This window comes from Leucoraja erinacea, chromosome 18, assembly GCF_028641065.1.
Source record: "Leucoraja erinacea ecotype New England chromosome 18, Leri_hhj_1, whole genome shotgun sequence".
Classification (NCBI taxonomy): domain Eukaryota; kingdom Metazoa; phylum Chordata; class Chondrichthyes; order Rajiformes; family Rajidae; genus Leucoraja; species Leucoraja erinaceus.
Window position 1 is genome coordinate 16,969,473 of NC_073394.1, and position 21,127 is coordinate 16,990,599.

Genomic DNA, 21,127 nt, shown 5'->3' on the forward strand with positions numbered 1-21,127 from the left:
TAACCTTTGTTGTCTGGGTTCCAGAGATATGTATAGCGCCATGGAGATGCATATGCTTTTGTGCTATGGATTAAGATTGGAGTTAGTGTGCCATCACCAGCCTCATTAAGCACTTCATGATGGTGGATGTCAGAGCCAATGGGCAATAACCATTAAGGCATACAACCTTGCTTTTCTTCGGCACCAGAATGATAGTGGTCTCTTTGAAGCAGGTGAGGACCTCAGAAAGGAGTAGTAGGTTATGGATGTCTGTGAATTCCTCTGCCAGCTGCTCTATAGCCAGCGACTCCATCTTAATCAGTTACTTTCTGCGGTTTCACTCTCAGGAAAGCCAATCTTACACCTGCTTCAGTAACCATTGGTACAAGCGTACCCAAAACTGGCACGGCAGGTGGCATTGTATCACCGACTTTATATTCAAAGCAGATGTAGAATGCATTGAGTTCATCAGGTCAGGACCCATTGTTGCCAGCGATACTGCCTGCCTTTGCTATGTAGCCCATTATAACATGCAAGCCATGGCACAAACTACACATATCCTTGTCATTACCTCGAGATTCCAACTTAGCGTGGAATTCCCCCAGCATTGTGAAGAAAGCTAAACTTCCTTATTAAAATTAATAGCATTTGGAAAAAATTCTGAAAATCTTTTCTAATGGGACAAAAATTGAAAAAAGATCCAGCAGCTGAAAAAATGGGTAACACAAGGCATTGTGAATCATCAGAAGTGGAGTTTTACTCATTCTACAATTTCAGGCTTCATGCCCTGGAATTTACTCCATTCATTTTAATTATTTTCAAGACATCATACAACAGTGGTTCGGGGGGGGGGGGGAGAAAGAATAAGAGATTGTGTTCATAGCAGCATTAAATATATGCAAATCCGAGGTGAGGCTACACAGAATGTCAGGACAGGAACCTCAGAGCCAAAAAGAAAAGAAAGGGACGAGTAAGTAAGAACACACTAAAAGCAAGGTATTCAAGTTTTCCTAATGCAATTTGATATATATCCCGTGGAAGAATGGGTAAGAGAAGGAACTAGAAGCAAGTTACAAGTACCTCCTCAGGGCTTTTTCACCGAATCTCAAGGAGGAAATTGTGACTAGAAAAATAATACTGCTGCTGGTCAATCCAGTCAATGTGAGAAAGTATTGCGTCAGATTGCACCTATATTTCATTCTCCCAACTGTTTCCAGGCAAATCTTACTTCAAACGAAGTAATAACTTTAAAAAAAGTCAATTTTCAGACTGAAATTAAGCACCAAGCATTGATCTAAGCAGTATCCCAACTATGATGGCCTGCTAGCCTGGAAATTGTCCTTTTAATCCTATCTACTAAATTTGTAGACGGCATTAAAATAGGTGTTATCATAGACAGTGAAGATAAATATCAAGGATTACTGGATCCCAAACCGAAACATCATCTATCCTTTCCCTCCAAAGATGCTGCCTGACCAACTGTGTTTTTGACTGGCAATTTAGGATGTTTTTGCTCCAAAATTACAATATGGGCAATATACAATATACAAAATTACAGCTGGGCAAGTTGGCTGAGGAATGGCTAATGGAGTTTAATTCAGCTAAGTGCAAGGTGTTGCATTTAGGAAGTCTAACCAGGGCAGAATTTTCCAGTGAATGGCGGGGTCATGGAGGGAGGGGTGATGTAGAGTAGACAGATCTAGGAGTGTAAGTATATAATTCCCTGAAAGTGGCATCTAATGTAGACATGATGGTGAAGGAGGCTTTCAGCATGTGGCATTCAGGGAATTGACCATAGAAGTTGGGACATTATGTTGCAGTTGTTCAAGTTGCTGGTTAGGTTGCACTTGGAGCAATACATTCAGTTTTAGTCACCCTTCTATAGAAAAGATGCCATTAAGCTGGAAAAGAGTGCAGACGTTTAAGAGGAAATTGTCAGGAATTGAGGTGTTGAGCTATAGGGAGAGGTTGAGTAATCTAGGACTTTATTCCTTGGAGCACAGGAGACTGAGGGATGATCTTAGAAAGGTATATAAAATCAGGAAAAGAAAGGATAGGGAGAAAGCCTGGAGTCTTTTCCAAAGGTAGGGAAATCAAGAACTAGAGACCAAGAGAGGAAATGTTTCATAAAACCGAGGGGCAACGTTTTCCACAGAGGGCAAAAGGTATAACATTTAGAGGAATACGAGCCAAATACAACCAACCAGGAGTAGCTTAGATGGGGCATTTTGGTCAGCATGGGTGAGTTGTGCCAAAGAGCCTGTTTCCATGCTATATTATTCTATAACTCCACTGTTCACAACTACAATACAAAGCAAACCGTAATGTCACTTCATATTCATAACACAAATTAAGAGGAGAGCACTAAATATCTGGGAAGTCTAAACGAGCAGGCAAAAAGTTTAAAGAAACAAATTTTTCCAGTCCGGTAAAGGGCCTGTCCCACTTGGCGATTTTGCCGGCGTCATATGTTCTGACACTTGAAAAAAACACCGTGCATTATACGTCATCACGCCGCGTCATACGTCATCACACCGCGTCACCGCCGAGCCATAAGTTATCATGCCCGCGCTACGTACTTTTCGGTAACCTGATATACGTCAGTCAAAGATACCGACAGTTGCCGAAAAAAATCGCCAAGTGGGACAGGCCCTTGAGACTTTTTCAGAAAGGTCTGGCTGTCCCAGTACAAGAAATACAGAGCCAGCATTCAGGAAAGGAAATGGTACATTGATATTTACCACTCAGAGATTGGAGTAAGAGCTACAGTTTAGTCTCAATAAAAGTTTATACTTGCCAAGCAAGCTCACTGGACCATTTCGGGAGAATATCAAGACAAGATTAATCAGAAGGTGCCCAAACAAAATTCAGAATGCATCAAGGAAATCTCACTGAAACATACAAGGTTTTGAGTGGGGTTTAACGGGTAAATGCTATAAATATTTGCTCTGCTTGGGGCGGTGGGGAGGATTTAGAACCAGAAGACAGTATCTCAGAATATGTCTTTTACTTCAACCAAGAATTTTTGGAATTCTCAATTCAAAGTACACAGGTACAATGCTGATTAATATAAGAACTTTCAATGCTAAGGCAAATATTTGGATAATAGGAGAATCAAGGCTCAAACGTTTATATGGCCTACTATTTCTTACTCCATATCTTGAATCATTTACATCGGAAAGAGGAAGTTGGAAGTCTAAGTGCTTGTTTACATCAGTGGGTCAGCGATGGAGTGTTAGCTGCTTTGAAAACCTTGGAGTTAGCTTCGGATGACCTGTCCTGATCCAAGCAGGTAGATGTTATGCACACCAGCAATCTCCATCTACTTCAAAGTTTAGTGAGATTCAGCATGTCACCGAATGCTCTAACAAACTACGACAGATGCACTAAAAACCATCCTGACTGGTACAGCAATTCAAATGAAGGCAACGATATAGAAATTGACTCAGTGGGACAGCCCTCCATCATCTTGAAATTAACAACCTCTACCAAGATCCATCATCAAGCTGCCTCAACATGATGGATTTTTGCTATGCATGTGCACATTTTCAATACACATCAAAAGACCACATGCAGTAACACAAAATAAAATGTGGTTGGTTATTCTGCTAATTTTGGAACGTTAAAAAAGGTTTTATAATTACAAGGTGTTGTGGGCTCTGTTTCCTAAAACGACACCATAAATACTTAATCATTATTTTGTTATATGTTACACGGGGTGGAAAAAGCTCCCAATACTCACTCATTGACAAGCAAAATTCTCCACAAAAATAATAGTATTTTGCTTAAGGCCAGATAACTCCTGGTTAATCAATGTTAAATTTGTACCTTAATAATAAACCCAGGCAAATTATGAAATTTAAAAGCAGCATATTAAGCATTTAAATCAGATAACTGCAAAGTTACAATGACACACATAGTTGTCATATTTTCGGATTAGCATTTGGCTTTCCACTCACTTTTTTTTCACCCATGTTGACTCATCTTTACCGATTTGTCATTATTCCATACATGATTCATTTCCAGGTATGAACCAACAGGAACTTGTGTAAAATTCATATTTCATAAAAGCATATTCCTCAACAGGTCAATTCACCAAAGATTCATGAAAAAATTTCCATTAAAATGCAATATCAAGAAACTAGGAATCATACATTGCTCACATGTTGCAATCATATTCTGTTAAAAGAAACTGCACAAGAAACATTATTTATTTCATGATCTGGATGTCACTGTCAAAGCTCATCCCCAATAGCCTCAAAGGTGGTTGTGGTGGTGAATGGAGAGACAATGAAGGATCAGCAACATGCTTCCATGTCAAAACGGTCAAGATTTGGAGGTGAATTTGCAGATGGTGTTTCCATGGACTTACCGTTCTTGACTTTGTGGTGATAGGCACAGTTAGCCAAGTTTGTAAAAACATACAAGGAATTAGATTTACCAGTCATACCAAAAGAGCAAAAAGACACAACATTACATAAAAATTAACATAAACATGACTGTGATGGAAGGCAATAACATATTATCTTCTTTTCTTCCGCAGTTGGGGCAGTCGAACCATCCGCAGTCAGGGCGATCAAAGCTCCCGCGATCGGGGCAGTCGAAGCTCCTGCGGTTGGAGCTCCCGGTCGATCCCTGACAAAAGGATCGCAAGCTCCACAATGTTAAGTCCGCAGGCTCCCGCGGTTTCAGCTCCCGAAGTCGATCCCCAGCAAAAGGAACGCCAGCTCCTCGATGTTAGGCCGCAGTGCGGACAGACATACAATACGGAAAAAGTCGCATCTCCATCGAGGAAAGAGATTAAAAAAGTTTCCCCACCCCCTACATAACTAAAGATACGCTAAAACATACATTTAACAACTGACTAAAAACAACAAAAGAAAAGGACGAGAAAAACCGTTGGTAAGGCTGCCATCGTACAGCGCCACCTGGTTGGGAGGCATTATTAAGAGTAGCCACGGTGAGTAACTGCAATGTATTTTGTGATAGTACATATCACCTCTGTGCAATGGATGGAATTAATATTTAGGATGGATATTAGCTGTGCCCAAGTCATGCATGTTGTCACCAGTTTAATCGTATGACATGAGAAAAGAGGAAATTGCCCAGAGCAATTAAGTACTCTCACTGGGTGAATACACAATCTTTTCCCTGACCAGGAGAATCAAGAACCAGAGGATGTAAGTTTAAGATGAGCCCGTTTCCATACTGTACAACTATAAAAACACTTACAAAATTCAATTGAACCGACTGCACTAAATAGTAAATGCTGCAACCGCAGATTACAAACATGGTTTATCTGCATCCATTTCAACTATAAAATCACTCACCAAAACTAGTTTTGATTCACTCACATGAAATATTATGTTCAATAATGCGGATTATAACAAAAAATAGGGCACATTTGAAATAAAGTAAAACTCGACTTAATGACATCACACATTGGGCCATCAGGCAATGATAGTCCAATTCTATACTGCCATCGTAGAGTCTGTCCTCACCTTCTCCATCATGGTCTGGTTTGGCTCAGCCACCAAGCACGACATCCGGAGGCTGCAGAGAATCGTCCGATCAGCTGAGAAGGTTGTTGGCTGCAACCTTCCCCCCATTGATGAACTGTACACTGCAAGGGCCAGGAAGAGAGCGGATAAGATCATCTCTGACCCCTCTCACCCTGGCCACAAATTTGTTGAAGCACTTCCCTCTGGAAGGCGACTCCGGACTGTCTAAGCCGCCACAGCCAGACATAAAAACTGCTTTTTTCAGTCTGTAACCTCCTTCTGCTCTGGTATTTTATTTCATTCACATGTTTGAACTATGTTTTATTATCAATATTTAATGTTTTATGTGTCATTCTTAATTGTTGCTGTATGTCGAGTTGTTACTTGCGAGCAGCGCACCAAGGCAAATTCCTTGTATGTATTCATACTTGGCCAATAATTAATTCATTCATTCATCCCTCTGCATGACTGGATGATGTGTGATTATAAAGCCTTTCCTGACCAAATCAGAAATGTATGAGTGAGAGTGCAATAATCAGAAGTATGTTTAAACATCAAAATAAAGTTGTAGGTAGACAAAAATGCTGGAGAAACTCAGCGGGTGAGGCAGCATCTATGGAGCAAAGGAAATAGGCAACGTTTCGTGTCGAAACCCTTTCTTCAGAAGAAGGGGTTCGACCCGAAACGCTGCCTATTTCCTTTGCTCCCTAGATGCTGCCTCTCCCGCTGGGTTTCTCCAGCATTGTCTACCTTCGATTTTCCAGAATCTGCAGTTCCTTCTTAAACAAAAAAGTTGTATTTTTGATTCCAAATGCGTCTTAAAAGCAGTAAAAAAGAATAACAATAGAATATTGACATGCTGTAACTGAAACAAAAAGGCATTCACATAACCAGAAGAATATTCAAATAAAACTTTAAACAACTGAATCAAAAAGGTTACTGTTATAAATCCATGTCAAGTCGCCTCTTCGAAGAGAAAGTTAACACATCTGAGAGTTGGCACTATTTGATTTAAGTTTCCACAAAAATGTTAAACCAGGGCTTGCCCAAAGATTGACTTTGAAGAATGAAGCAATTATTTGCCTAAACACTTCCTAACACTGGGTGAACCATTGGGTAGTCTGTATTAAATATTTAAGATTGGAATAGAAGCAGACCTTTTCTGTAATAGCAAGTTTCGTATTCGCATCCCTTAAAACATCAACCACTTGTGGCACGTCAGCAAAAAACTACACAGAAATTAATGAGTAAATAAAAGGCTTAAATTAACATCAACTGGTTTTGCGAATACATGCCCATCAAAGCCTCTAAATATTCAATCATTTAATCGTACAATTAAACTTAATTCATTAGTTAGATACAACTGTTCAGATAAAATCGTACGTTTTTATTTAACCACAGACTTCAATGCAGGTCCACAACCAATGTTCCAACAACTGATGGTCCCGCGCCTCCTTTCATCCGTACTTGAAATATATCCCAGAAGTCAAGCTGAAAATCTGGCACCTTAGCTGGGTAAAGCGGCCGGTCTCTGCCTCACGAGAGTTCTGCTTCAATTGGCGGGTCAAATATGACCCCTGTAGCTGGGGATCTGGAACTCTGGCCCAGCCGGAGCCAGCAGACCCATTCCCATAGCTGACATCCAAGGCCGACTTTGCGTGCTGGTATCACGGACCCTCGGTGGCCTAGGCGGATAATTCCAGTACCTTAGACTCTTCTCAGAGGCCATGACTTGTTAGTCCGGCAAAACAGATAATCCAGAGAAGCTTTGGAACCAAGGGTGATCAGACCCGTATCAATTTTAATTGAATACGATTTTTTTACAGCTCCAATATTAATGCAAGCAATGCACCGGTTCTAATTAAAAGTAGGATTGAGATTCTGTTGTTTGGTTGGGGGGGGGGGGGGGGGGGGGGAAGGGGGGGGGAGAGAGAGGTTGAATTGTAAAATTTATTGGAAAACTTCAACTTGGTGTGCAATCTACAGGAGGCTTAAGTCAAAAAGCTTTTAAAAAGTCATTCATGCCTTGCGTTGCGTTAGCTATATGAGGAAGTTGCACATAACAAATGACTATACTTGCAGATGAAACACAATACTGCTATTGTACACTAGTTAATCGCAGGCTTCAAAGTTATGCTTACGTTTTTTTTTTAATTCAGCAGGTCAGCATTAAATCACATGCAAAGTTTAATTTGGTGTCTCCTGAACCCACTATTAATTCATTCGATTAGACCAAGCCGTCATGTGACAAGAGAAAAGAGGAAATTACCCAGAACAATTAAGTAAGATTGGACCAAGCCGTCATGTCTTTATCTCCACTTCAATTTGTTAGATTCCCAAAAAGCAACACCCAGTCAGAATCATCAAAATAACAGCTCAGCAAGTGGCGTTCATTGTCGTGTGCATGTAAAAGGCAATGTGAGCAGTTAAATACAATGCAAAATTAACCCTTTTGTCATCTGCCTCACTAATGGCACATGGTTACAATGTTGCTATATTTGCAGGGTGAATCCAAAGCAAGCTTACAAGACATTATAAGGCCACAGGTTTTCAATTTTTCCTCGTACCGTTGGCAGCTCCTTCAAGTCTATGTTGGCTCAGAGGTATGTCATTCCCTCACTACATTTCCCTGTAACCTTTTCTTCTGACATTCCTCCATTTATCTATGCAGCAGTGACAAATATACAATGCGATTACGCAAATCTTTAGAATGTGGAAGGTACCTAAATAGTGAATTGGATTTAATCACAAAAAGAACGTGAATTCTTTCCACCCAAGATCAGGTTTGGATACGGGTAACTACAGCTGTGAGGTTGCAGCTCTACTAGTCATGCCACTGCAGTTTGACACAGGTCCACAAGCGATTTTCAGGCATTGTTGGTTCCAGAGCTTTTCTGGATTATCTATTTTGCCAGACCAACAATGGTCACAGCCCCCGAGAGGAGTCCAACGGTATCAGAATGGTCCACCTAGGCAGCAGTGATATCAGGCCGCAAAGTCGGCTATGTGAACAGATCCGCCAGCTCCAGCCGGGATGGAGTTTCACAGCCTTGGCCGCAAAGAGTAAAATCAACTCGCCGATCGGCCCGTGGAAGTCAGCAATGGGAACAGATATTCTGGCTCCGGCTGGGTCGAAGTTCCAGAGCCCCAGCCACAGGGGGCAAAATCGACCTGCCGATCAGTGCAGAAGTCCTGATGACACAATACTAAAATACCATTTCCATTCTTTACGATCATTAACTCATCTTTAACCCTCACCAGTGCATTATCAATAACTCACCATGCCTGAACTTATGGCTTAACATATTGAAAACTTATTGAAGTCCAATTACACATTTGCAGGTCCCCCTATCCATTCTCCTTGGAATCCCAGTAAATTAGACAAACATGATTTTCCTTTTATAAATACTATCCTATTCTTAGGATATCTTAGGATATTCTTAGGATACATCAAGGAGAAAACCCCAATTTCTGTGAACTCTCCACAAAATTGCAATTTCAGCAAACCTTTCCCACACTCTGTGGAATATAAAAACTTTTCCAAGCCAGGTACAGAATAATTCTTCATGAAACCAGAATTATTTCCTTGATTTTAAACTCCATGCCTGCACACAGTCACATAATTCACTTGCCTTTTCAAAAGCTTCCACAACTTGACTTCCAACTGAAGAAATGTCTATTCCTACCATTTTCAAAGGAAAGTCCTTCCCATTTTTTCTCCTCACATGCAACTCACTCATCCTACAATCAATGTATCATAAAAAACCCGTATGTTATATGCATATGTCTTTACATAAAGACCAAATTTGTGTATCGTGGATCAGATATGGCCTCAACGAAGGCTGTGTGCATCTGCACAAAGTGCTGCTGTACTTAAAAACACAGCAAGAGCAGCAGGTTATCAAGGTGGGCTGACAATGGAACTGCTGAATGCACTGAGGTTTGGTAATCAGTCACCATCAACCGTAGCAGCAAAACATTGAAGATGATGGTACTGCACAGCAGCAAAAAAACTTAAATGACTATGTATATTCTTGCAGAGGGAAGGATGAGGTGCCAACTGGGCCAAGCATGTTCCAGCCTTTTTACACTTATCATCATTATTAAAAATGTACATGCAATTCATTTGCATCCTCATAGTCCTCTTTTAAACTCCAGGGTGGAGGAGACTTTCGGCCCATATCCTGCTCCGGTTTTTCCCTTTCAGAAATAATTCCTTAATGGATCGTTGATTCTGTCCCTCTGTCATTGGATCCTCAATTTCCCTATCTGTGCTATTTTATTTCTTTTGTTGAAACAAAAATTATAAATCCCAATCACTCCTCATTCCATGAACATTTCCTCCTGTCTAACAATCAAAAGGATCATTTTTTATACTTTCCAATTTTATAGATGTTAATGTTTCTTTACTACTTGCTCATTTAATTTTTTTTATTACTTTGTCTTTTTGTCTGTAGGATAGACGTCTCCTTTTATATTAACGTCCATAGTTAGCTATGATTTTCTAATTAGGTTTTTTAGTTTAGAGATAGAGCGCGGGAACAGGCTCTTCTGCACCGACCAGCGATCCCCGCACATTAACACTGTCCGACGCACACCAGGGACAAATTTACATTTATACCAAGCCAATTAACCTACAAACCTATACATCTTTGTGGGAGGAAACCGAAGATCTCGTGGAAAATCCGAGTCATGTAGAGAAGGTACAAATGCCGTGCAGACAGCACCCAGACAGACGGGATCGAACCCGGGTCTCCAACGCAGGAAGCGCTGTAAGGCAGCAACTCTACTGCTGCGCCACTGCGCCGCCCTAAATGGAAATTTTAGTTATTTCCATTCTCTCTCAAAAAGAATCAGATGCACTGTTACCGCAATAATACCATGGCATGTTGTTGTGGCAGGACATATATACGTGATGTTTCAGGTCAGGACCCTTCCTCAGACCCAACCCGAAATGTCACCTATCCAGGTTCTCCAAAGATGCTGCCTGACCTGCTGAGTTACTGTGGCACTTTGCTTTTGTAAACCAGCACCTGCAATTTAATGTATCTAGTCTCAACTCCTACTAACCTTGGATCCACAATACTTAATAAATGTAATGACAATTTCAATTTCAATTTGAAACTTCAATGAACGAGCCTCATCAGCTATTAAGGTTTGAGTTCCAGATTTCTATCCTGTGTGAACTGGCATTTCCTGAAATTCATCCTATGTGGAGTGGCATTTATTCAAATCTAGTCCATGCCTATTATTTTCTAAAGTGCAAATGATTGAAGAATCTTAAAATACAGGACATTTTTTTGCCTGTGCGAAACATGGATTTTAATCAAGAACAAATAGAGCAGATTGAGTTTATAGTGGCAGCACATTTCTTTATTAAATTTCAGGCACCACCTTCGAAATAGTTTCCTGTTAGACGAATATTTGATCTGGAGAAGGGAGGAAGTTATGCATTCAATTTACAGATTAAATATCAAAACATGAAAAACTGAAATCGCTGTTGCGATATCAGAGTCCCGTTTATTTAAAACCAAGCCCAAGCCTCCTGCAGTGGTGCAACTAGGCCCGTGCCCTCTCTTACCTTCTTCTTCTCCATGTTGCGCACTTTCTTGTCGATGACATTGAGAACTTGCCTGAGCGCTTCGTTCTGCGGGTGTGCCGCCTGCCCCTGTCCGACCTGGAGACTCACCGCTGCGGCTGCGGCGGCGGCCTCGGCCCCGACGGCGGAAGAGGACCGGGATTCGGCCGCTTTTGTGGCGGTGGCAGCTGGCATTTTCGCTCCTTCTCTTTTGCGAGTTGAAATTGATGTTTTGTAAATTTTGTTCCTTTTGTTTTTGGAAAAGAATGTGCTGTGAAACAAGCGCCGGAGAGGAAAAAGTTCCGACTTTTTGTTGAGATAACGTGGAGAAGCAGCCGGAGCTCTCTCCGCGCGACAGCACCCGAGACTGAGGGGCGGGAGCACGCAGCGGGCGCGCACTCGCGGCCTCGGCCCAGGACCCCGAGGCCCGCCTGCGCCTCCATGCCACAAAGCGGACCCCCACCCACCGGCAGCCACCAACTGTGAATGCAACGCATTTTTTTTGTATTTGTTTTTAAATGCTTGTACAATGGCTGTCTTTATTTAATGGACTGGTGTTCGTTGGTGAAATGCAGCAAATATTTCAGGCACTTTTCAGGGCACTGGGTACAAACTAAGAACGGAAGAGCCACTAGGGAGGGAGGGAGATCGGCACCAGGCCGCGCTGCCACAAGTGAAACCCAGAGAAATCAACCAGCACTTTCTCATGCCGAAGAGAACTAGATTGCACTTCGAGACAGTTGTACTTTAAAAAAAACATGTGAGATTGGTCGTACAATGTGTGGGTCGGCAGACTCTAAAGAAATCATAGCGCAGAACGGAAGTAATTTGAATATTTTATTAGGAGTACAATCAATTGAAAAATACTTTCAATGTGCGTACTTGAAGCTCGCAAATTCCTTTGTCGCATACAAACTCGTCACCAGAAGATGCTTCCAACTGTGCAATTAGGTCTTACCAATAGGAATATCAACCATATCAGCGCCCCGTGATAAAGCGTGACCATGTTTTAAGGCCTACGTTGAAGCAGTTTTCCTCCTTTCTTTCCTATCATGTTAAATTGTTAATCTGAAGAGGTAATTGTTCAATCCGTTCCACTGCCCGATCGCTAAAGTCACATTATAATAAGATAATTTGTAGAATTAACGTTAAATGTTACTGTTAATCCTATTAAAATGTTAAATGTATATAAACAACGAGCATTTAGACGTCATATCTTGTCCAGCAGGAAATAAAAAATTGAGAGTGGTGGAAAGCCGAATTAAAATAGACATGTTGAAAACAGTTGGGTCAGGCAATGAAGGTTGAACGAAGACTGTTTTAGATGATCAGAAACCATTTTCTGTTCCACAATTTTGCCATGTTTTACTGTTGAATTCAAACATTTATGTTTTTGCTGGTCTCTACTCCTAATAACTACATTTATATGATCGCATTTAAAGTTATTTGGCTTTAGTCACCACTGCAATGAAAAAAAAGTAATCATTTCCCCTGTCCCACACTTGACCATATCTCAAATGTCCAAACTGCATCCAAACATAAAAAGGAATATTGGCTCAATAAAACAATCAGATAATTCAAATAATTGAACAACAGTAGACCATATGTGGAAAGGAATTACAGATGCTGGTAAATACTGAAGATAGGCACAAAGTGCTGTAGTATTTCAGCAGGTCAGGCAGCATCTCTGGAGAAAGATGATGGGTGACGTTTTGGGTCAGGGCCCTTCTTCAGACATGTATTCAGTCCCTTTCTCATGTCCCTAAAGGTAAACAATGATTCCCCCAATGACAGAAAAGGAATGAATCCTCTTTACAAAATGGAGACATAAGACATGATTGAAAGATGCAGCATGGGAACAGATCCACTGAGCCAATGCCCATGTTATCTCACTTTGGCATCCACATCCAACACCCTAGTGTCAATTTAACAGAGGTCAATTAACCTACAAACCTGTACATCTTTGGGATGTGGGAGGAATCCCACTCGGCCAGAAGGCAAACATGCAAATTTAATACAAGGTCAAGATTGAACCCGGATGTCTGGCACAATGAGGCAACAACAGCTCTACCAACTGCCACTTGAGCTGGAGTAACTCAGCAGGCCAGATAGCATCCGTGGAGGGAAAAGGGCAGGTGATATTTTGTATTGTGATCCTTCTTCAAATTCTTTACAAAGTGTTTGGACACAAATGTCTTGTCATAACCAACATCTTGTTTCATCACAAACACAAAATATGTCATGACAACACCCTAGCACTAGCAACTATTCGACTTCACTGACCAAGCAAGACTCCCTCCCCATCACTCAAGCCTTGGCCACCATCAATGACCATTAAGCTAACCACCTCCTATTCTGCATTGTTATCTCCACCAGCCCAGTTCAAATCAACAGCAACGCCAGAAAGTGTCACAAACCACATTAATTTTGCTCTTCTCCGACTGAGCCTCGCAAACAATCCAACAATTTCTAGCCAACAGGAGTGTCCACAGAATAGCTGGAAGTCTATCGTAATTGGCAGCTGTAAAGACATTCAGTTTCCATATGAGAAAACATCAGGTCTGGTTGAACCAGAAGATCCAGGAGCTAATGGTTCTTGGATTGGAAACTCCATCTCAACTCAAGGGAAAACAAAGCGACCTACAGGCACAGAAGACCGTAGTGCGACAGTAAATCTGTAACGAAGAACAGAGAGTGGGCTGGAAGAGCCAAATTTCTGCCTTGGGCATTTGGTTGGCCATGATGATGCTCAAGAATCCACGTCATTATCACAATAATTTGCTGGTCCTCTGCTCCCCACTCTCACTTTTTCTTTAGCTCGCAGATTTTCTGCTGCACCTTGGTCTTTGCGTTCCTTTAAAGGAGTCCCTTTTCCCTCAAAGCATGGTTGACTTACAATCCAGGATTGCCCACTGTATGCAGTTCATTAGTTTGTGGATCTCCTGGTCATTCTCATTATGTTGATCTTGGTTCTTTCTGACAGAGGAGCCAAGAGTCCCATCCAGGTTCAAATTTAGTGACACCTAACTGATCACACATTTCACACATTGCTGACACACTGCTATTCCTGTTGACTGGGAGTTTTCAGGTTGTTTGAGACCTTAAGGCGATATTGTTCAAGTTAAATATGTCAAGGAATCATCAAACAATCAAGGCATTTGAGATCTAGTATTGTGCAATGCAGCAAGCTTATTAACAGTAATAATGTTCCTCGTCAGTGGCTTTTCCTACTTTAAATTATGAAAGATAAATACAGTAAAATTCCTATAATCTGACACACATGGGACGTTTGGTGGTACCAGAGCAGCAGATGTTCTGGACTATTGGATCCGACTCCTCTTAACACCTAAAACACTTGCATTCCACTATTTTAACATTATACACAGGTATAATAGATTTTTCTAGTGAATCCAGTGAGTTTAAAGGGAGTGGAAAATATACAAACACTGACCCTGGCTCCAACCACATAGCTCACTTGCACTCAAGTTTGCTGTTGCACCTTCAATGGTCTTCCGTGCTTATTCCCATGAAGCGTGATGTGCCCCTGCCTTATGCCAAATCATAATAATATTTGCATTGTCTTTGTTGGAACTCCAAAGGTGAATAGCAAAAGCAGGAGGTAGACAAAAGTGCTGGAGAATCTCAGCGGGTTCAGCAACATCTATGGAGCGAAGGAAATAGGCAACATTTCGGGCCGAAACCCTTCTTCAATCTGAATTAATGATGATTTACTGAATAGACAACAGTCGAGTCAGGGTCATACAGCACAGACACGGGGTCCTCAGCCCAATTCGCCCATGCCGCCTTATATGCCCTATCTAAGATAGTCCCATTTGCCTGCGTTTGACCAATATCCCTCTAAGCCCTTCCTATTTATGAGCCTTTCCAAATATCTATTAAAAAAAATGTTTTTGTGCTTGCCTCAACACTTTCCTCTGGCAACTTGTCCCCTACACCCACCACACTGTGTGCAAAATTTGCCCCTCAGGTTCCTATTAAATTTTCCCCCTCACTAGATATCAATAATAGTTCTCGATTCTGCTACCCTGGGAAAAAAGGCTCTGGGCATTCACTCTATCTATTCCCCTCATGATTTTATACATCCCTCTATAAGATCACCCCTCAGCCTCCTGTTGCTCCAAGGAATAAAGTCCTGATCTGACCAAACTCATACTATAGCTCAGGCCCTCGAGTCTTGGCAACATTCTCATAAACCTTCTCTGCACCAATTCCAACAATGGCAATCTTCCTATAGAAGGGTTACCAAGACCGAACACAATACTACATATGAAGCTTCACCAACATGGTGTATAACTTTGAACATCGATTTTCCAACATCCTTGGTATCAGAACCATTCTGAATTATCCGTTTACCTGAACCAACAGTGGTCACATGATAATGAAAAGCCCGCTAATAACGCTCCCCCCGTATCTCTAAAGCACCATGGCATGCCAGAAACATAAATAAAACAAATATAAAATGTAAACTGAATATGAATAGAATGGCCTGCCGACCCATTCCCAGCTCCCACCGTCTCCCTGGACGTTTAGTGACCCAGCTTCTGACTCCACTCCCAACTCACAAGATGCACAAGAGCCCTTCTTCACGCACCGTATGGTTGGTGACATGGCTGTTCTTGCAGGTCACGTTGTAACCCCTGGTGACAGCACTTTCTTCAGGCCGCCGCCACCGATTATCGCGTTCGGTCACCGTGGGGCTCCTTTCCCTCTCACCTGCTGTCGCTTCCAAGGTGGAGTATGTCAGTAACTTCAGGGGAGGAGGCGGCGGCAGTGGGGTGAGGAGGGGGGGGGTTGAAGAAAAAAGGCCGATTGGACAAAGCTATGGGAGAAGCAGGCCGTCCGTGGCAGGAAACGGACAAAGCCAACAGCAAGAAACAGCAGCAGGCACTGTTCCAAAGGGCTCTGACATGAGCCACATCAACCACTATGTCACCAGACTGTGCAGTGGGTGAAGAAGGGCTCGCTGTTGATCCTTGTGAATCAGGAGTGGTGACTGAACGGCCGGGGGGAGGGTGCGAGCCTGAGATGGGTGAGCAGGTCTATAGGCTATATCCAAAATCCATGAAGGGGATCTGTTAAATGAGGGTTTACCATAGTGCCTTTGTGAAACAGTTAGGAAAGAAGATTCAGAGCATAATTGAATAGGGATTTCGGGAAGCAGCCTTTTAAAGGTGCCCAGTAAATTAGAGAAGGCTTGACAAGAAGTTCAGAGTTCCAGAGGGCAAGAACAAAATGGTGGCAGGAGAGGTTGTTGGGTGCCAGGCAGAGTAGAAACACGAAAAACCTATACATTGAGCCAGCAGAGATAGAGTTAGACAAGACCAAGGAGAGATTTCAATATCGAGATGTAAACAAATTACTCTTTCGCGACAGAAAAACATGACCCAAAAGAGCTCTCGCCACTCGCAATACCACCTACAGCAGCTCAGGGAATTTCAACTGAGCTCGTAAATTTTCTCTGGATTATGATGGGGATGGCAGACCATCAGTTGCAGGAGAAATTGGTGTTCAACCTGTTTGTACTTGTACGCCTCGATCCATCTGCTCTACAACACTCCCCAGGGCCCTACAATTCACTGTGATGGTCCTGCCCTGGTCTGTCTTCCCAAATTGCAACATCACATCCTTATCAAATTAAATTCCATGAGCCATTCCTCAGCCCACATGCCCAGTTTACCAAGATCATGTAATTCTTGATAACCATCTTCAATGTTTATGATACCACCTTTCTTGGGGTCATCTGCAAATTTTTAATGAACTTTAAAGCAAAACTTAATAAAGTAAACCCGCAATATTTAGGAATCCCAAAGGTATGCAAGACTATTATTACAAATGGGACAAGAGCTTACAAGTCATTCTCCAATATAGAGCCGCAAGACTACACAATCTTATTTTCCCTAAGAGAATGCAACAAACCAGCATCCAATATCAAAACATCCTTACAAAAAAATCACGAGGAAGATGCCAAAGGTAAAAATTCCAATAAAACACAGAAAGGAAGCTCCTGGCAGCTGCCGCTGGGCCGTGCAAGAGCAGACCAGGCGGCCGACCGGGGACCAGGCGGCCGACCGAGAACAAGGACGGACACAACGGCCATTGCAAACATCAGGCAGCAAGCCAAGAACAAGCACGGACCTGGCGGCTGATGAGAACAAAGATCTGATGGGCCACCAGCTGAGGTATGCCGATTACCCGCAGCGAAGAAGGGCCTGGTGGGCCGTTGCCTGCGAGGGGAAGCTTGGAAGCCCCGAAGAAAGGAGACTCATGGAGGGAGCGCTGGCTACTAGACGCGAGGTGTGGACTAGTAGGTGTGGGGCCGGGGTATTGCAGGTGGCTGCCCCACGCCTTCAAGGTCGTCTGCAGGCGGCGCCCCACGCGATACAGAGGGTCTGACAAGGAGATAGATGTCGGGAGCGGGCCTGCTGCAGCCTGGGTTTTACCTGGGCTTCAAACATGTGACTTTGGACTTTTTGTAAACAGCGCCAAAATATGGCAACTATGCCTTTGTGGGTTGTGCAAAATAATTTCACTACGTGGTGCATACATGACAATAAAGAACCATTGAAACCCTGTCTGTCAGGTCACATGTGGTTTGATGATCTAACGTTTCCAAACATATTTTAACATGCATCATTTGAATATTTTAAACATTACAGCTATGATAAAAGTTATAATTACAAATCTGACATTACAAACTTGTACAAAGCCTCACACATACAGGATTCTGAAATGATACAATTTTCTCTCTGTCCAACCTCACCTTGTATATTGATCATACAATCATACCTCATCCAATATATGAACATTTTCAGGTTAAATGTCATTCCCCTTTGTAATTTTAAAACTAGTTACCGTAATGATATAAAGCCATATCTTTGCTCAATGTTAAATTATACACATTAATTTTTCAAAATAAATTAATAGTTCTAAAATGTATCAACAGATACAAGGTAACCGTGAAAAAACACATACTGCTTTAAAGACGTCTGGCCTATTGTCCAATCTCCAAGAAGCGGTTAAAACCCATTTATATTCAAAAGTTCCCATCATTATGAAAATTAATTCATTTTCAAAGGAGTACAATTAGGGTATCTCATATTAATATTTGGGTATATCACAGTAATGTTAAAACCCCAATGTCAAGTGCTAAACCAACAAGAACAATTATTTAATGAAAGTTGTAAAGTTTTCACGTTTGTAAATTTCCAGATGACTTCACAAAATTTAGAAGCTGAAGTACATGTGAAAATATTTCAATTTTAATACTTTTTCTTCTTGGTTACATCTACCATTAATCTTGTTAATTAAACATTGCTTTAAATTTCCCTCCTGTATTCAAGGTCTTTTTTCCCCCCAATGAAGATCAAGGCAGTTGAATAATATTACATTGACAAAAACAATTAGTACAATAATGGAGTTGGGGAATTGGGGTAGTAATTTACAAAAAAAAGCCTCACAACAGAGTTCCCGTTTCTAATTTGTATCCAATGATTCCTGTTGTATGCTGTGCGGTGTTCATATTCATTTTGCAAGTTATGTTCAGATATTTGCATGGGTTTGTCGGCGGCCTGCCGCCACATATAATTTCATAGCTAACCGAAGGATGTTGAGAAAATGGAAATAGATACATGATGTGTATTCTCAGAAGAAACTCTTTACAGTATTGAATCGATTGTGCCTATATTCATTTGTGTTCTGAACAGCAATGGCTGTCTGTCCCGCATCCATCATATTGGCTGCAACAGGCTGTCAACAGTTTTGTATTTTTGTAAGCTTTTCTATGATATGTGCAACTTCTGGTGTTGGAAATGGCGAGAATACACATACATGTGCAGACATCAAATGTTACATTCATGGGAAAGATTATTTTTGAAAAACAAATATGTATAATAAAAATCAATAGACATATCCTAAGTTACTATAATCAAAGAATGTCTTTATGAAAAGCAGACCAAAGCACCAACATGTGGTCTACTGCCATATTCAATGATTCAAATATGAAATTGATTGGCATAGGCTCATTTATAAGCACATTAAACATTAATTAAAAATGGATTCAGCCATGTCAGTGTAGACTTTGTCCAGTGTCTTGTCTTCTCTAGTGGCGAAGGAGACATGTTGGTGGAATTTGGGGAGTACAGTCTTCAAGTTGGAGTGATTTAAGTCACCTGCAACAATGAAGGCTGCCTTGGGGTTGTGAGTCTGTTGTTTGCTAATGGCAGTATGCAGATCTTTCATTGCAAGCTTGGCATTAGCATCAGGAGGAATATAGGCTGCAGTCACAACAGTGGAGGTAAACTCTCTGGGCAGATAGAACAGTCTGCATCTAACCAAGAGGAACTCTAGGTTCTTGGTTTCTTGGTCCTCCAAAATATTCCAAATGGAATTTAAACTGGAGGTGGTGAAGGGAGCGCTTAAGCCAGAAAGGGTTATTGGGAAGAAAGAGCTACTTTAAATTTAGTTGCATCTGGTTGGGTAACTATAGTTGGGTGGAGATTATTCCATGCTTTAATTGTGCGGGGGAAGAACAAATTGCTGTATACATCTGTCTTTGTAGCTGGGATCACAAATTGGATCGAATGCCCTTGTCTGCTCCTAATTGGTTTGGGTTTGGTGTAGGTCTTGTAGTCTATGTTGAGCTGACCATTTAACATTTTGTAAAAACAGGTCATACGGTGAGCTTCACGTCTGTCTTGGAGAGGGTTCCACCCCAGAGAATTCAGAAGTTTGGTGACACTCGCTTCTCTCTCATAGGTGTTAGTAACACATTGAGCTGCCTGTCTTTGGACACGTTCGATGGAAGAAATGTTTTTATTTGGTTATGGGTCCCATGCTGCAACTGCGTAGTCCAAATGAGGTCTAACGACGGTCAAGTCCAGTCAAGTTTATTTGTCACATACACATACGAGATGTGCAGTGAAATGAAAGTGGCAATGCTCGCAGACTTTTGTGCAAAAGACAAACAACAAAACAACCAAACAAATTATAAACACAATCATAACACACATATTCTTTTACATAATAAATAATGGAAGTAGAGTTCGTCCCTGGTGAGATAGGCGTTTACAGTCCGAATTGCCTCTGGGAAGAAACTTCTTCTCAACCTCTCCGTTCTCACCGCATGGCAACGGAGGCGTTTGCTTGACCGTAGCAGCTGGAACAGTCCGTTGCAGGGGTGGAAGGGATCTCCCATGATTTTATTTGCTCCGGAGTTGCACCTCCTGTTGTATAGTTCCTGCAGGGGGGCGAGTGAAGTTCCCATAGTGCGTTCAGCCGAACGCACTACTCTCTGCAGAGCCTTCTTGTCCTTGGCAGAGCAATTCCCAAACCAGATGGTAATATTTCCGGACAAGATGCTTTCCACCGCCGCTGCGTAGAAGCACTGGAGGATCCTCGGAGACACTCTGAATTTCCTCAATTGCCTGAGGTGGTAAAGGTGCTGCCTTGTCTTACTCACGAGTGCTGAGGCGTGTGATGCCAAGTCACATCCTCGGAGATGCGGACTCCCAGATATTTAAAACAGTTCACCCTATCCACAGGATCCCCATTTATCCTCAATGGAGTGTACGTCCTCGGATGATGTGCCCTCCTAAAGTCCATGATCAGCTCCTTCGTTTTTTTGATGTTCCTGGCACCAGAGTGCTAGATCAGCCACCTCCTCCCGGTAGGCCTTCTCGTCGTTGTCTGTGATCAGGCCCACCACCACAGTGTCATCAGCAAACTTAATTATTGAGTTGGAGCTGAACCTAGCCACACAGTCATGTGTGTACAGGGAGTACAATAGGGGGCTGAGGACGCAACCCTGGGGCGATCCTGTGCTCAGGGTGAGGGACTTCGATGTATTCCCTCCCATCTTGACTACCTGGGGCCTGGCAGTGAGAAAGTCCAGGACCCAGGCACACAGGGTGAAGTATAGCTTCTCCTTGACAGAAGTTGAACAATGATGAAAGTTGCGCCTCAGAAAGTTTAGGACACCTGTTGCTTTCACCGTTGCATGATGAGTCTGACCATTCCAACGCAGATCATTCTGCAATTTGATGCCAAGATA

General features: G+C 42.1%; 1 protein-coding gene across 7 annotated transcripts in view; it reads right to left on the reverse strand.

Annotated features, from left to right (window-relative positions):
• The window catches only part of caprin1b (cell cycle associated protein 1b), an 89,410-nt gene that overhangs the window by 62,339 nt on the left and 5,944 nt on the right, over positions 1-21,127 (reverse strand). The window contains exon 1 of one of the 7 annotated variants that reach the window (XM_055649403.1): positions 11,062-11,426. The exons of 5 other annotated variants lie outside the window; for them this stretch is intronic. In XM_055649403.1, the coding sequence (XP_055505378.1) occupies positions 11,062-11,253 (192 nt within the window). In that variant the 5' untranslated portion in view covers positions 11,254-11,426. Of the gene's footprint in view, positions 1-11,061; positions 11,429-21,127 lie in introns of those variants that run through there. One more of the 7 variants, XM_055649402.1, reaches the window with a different exon arrangement.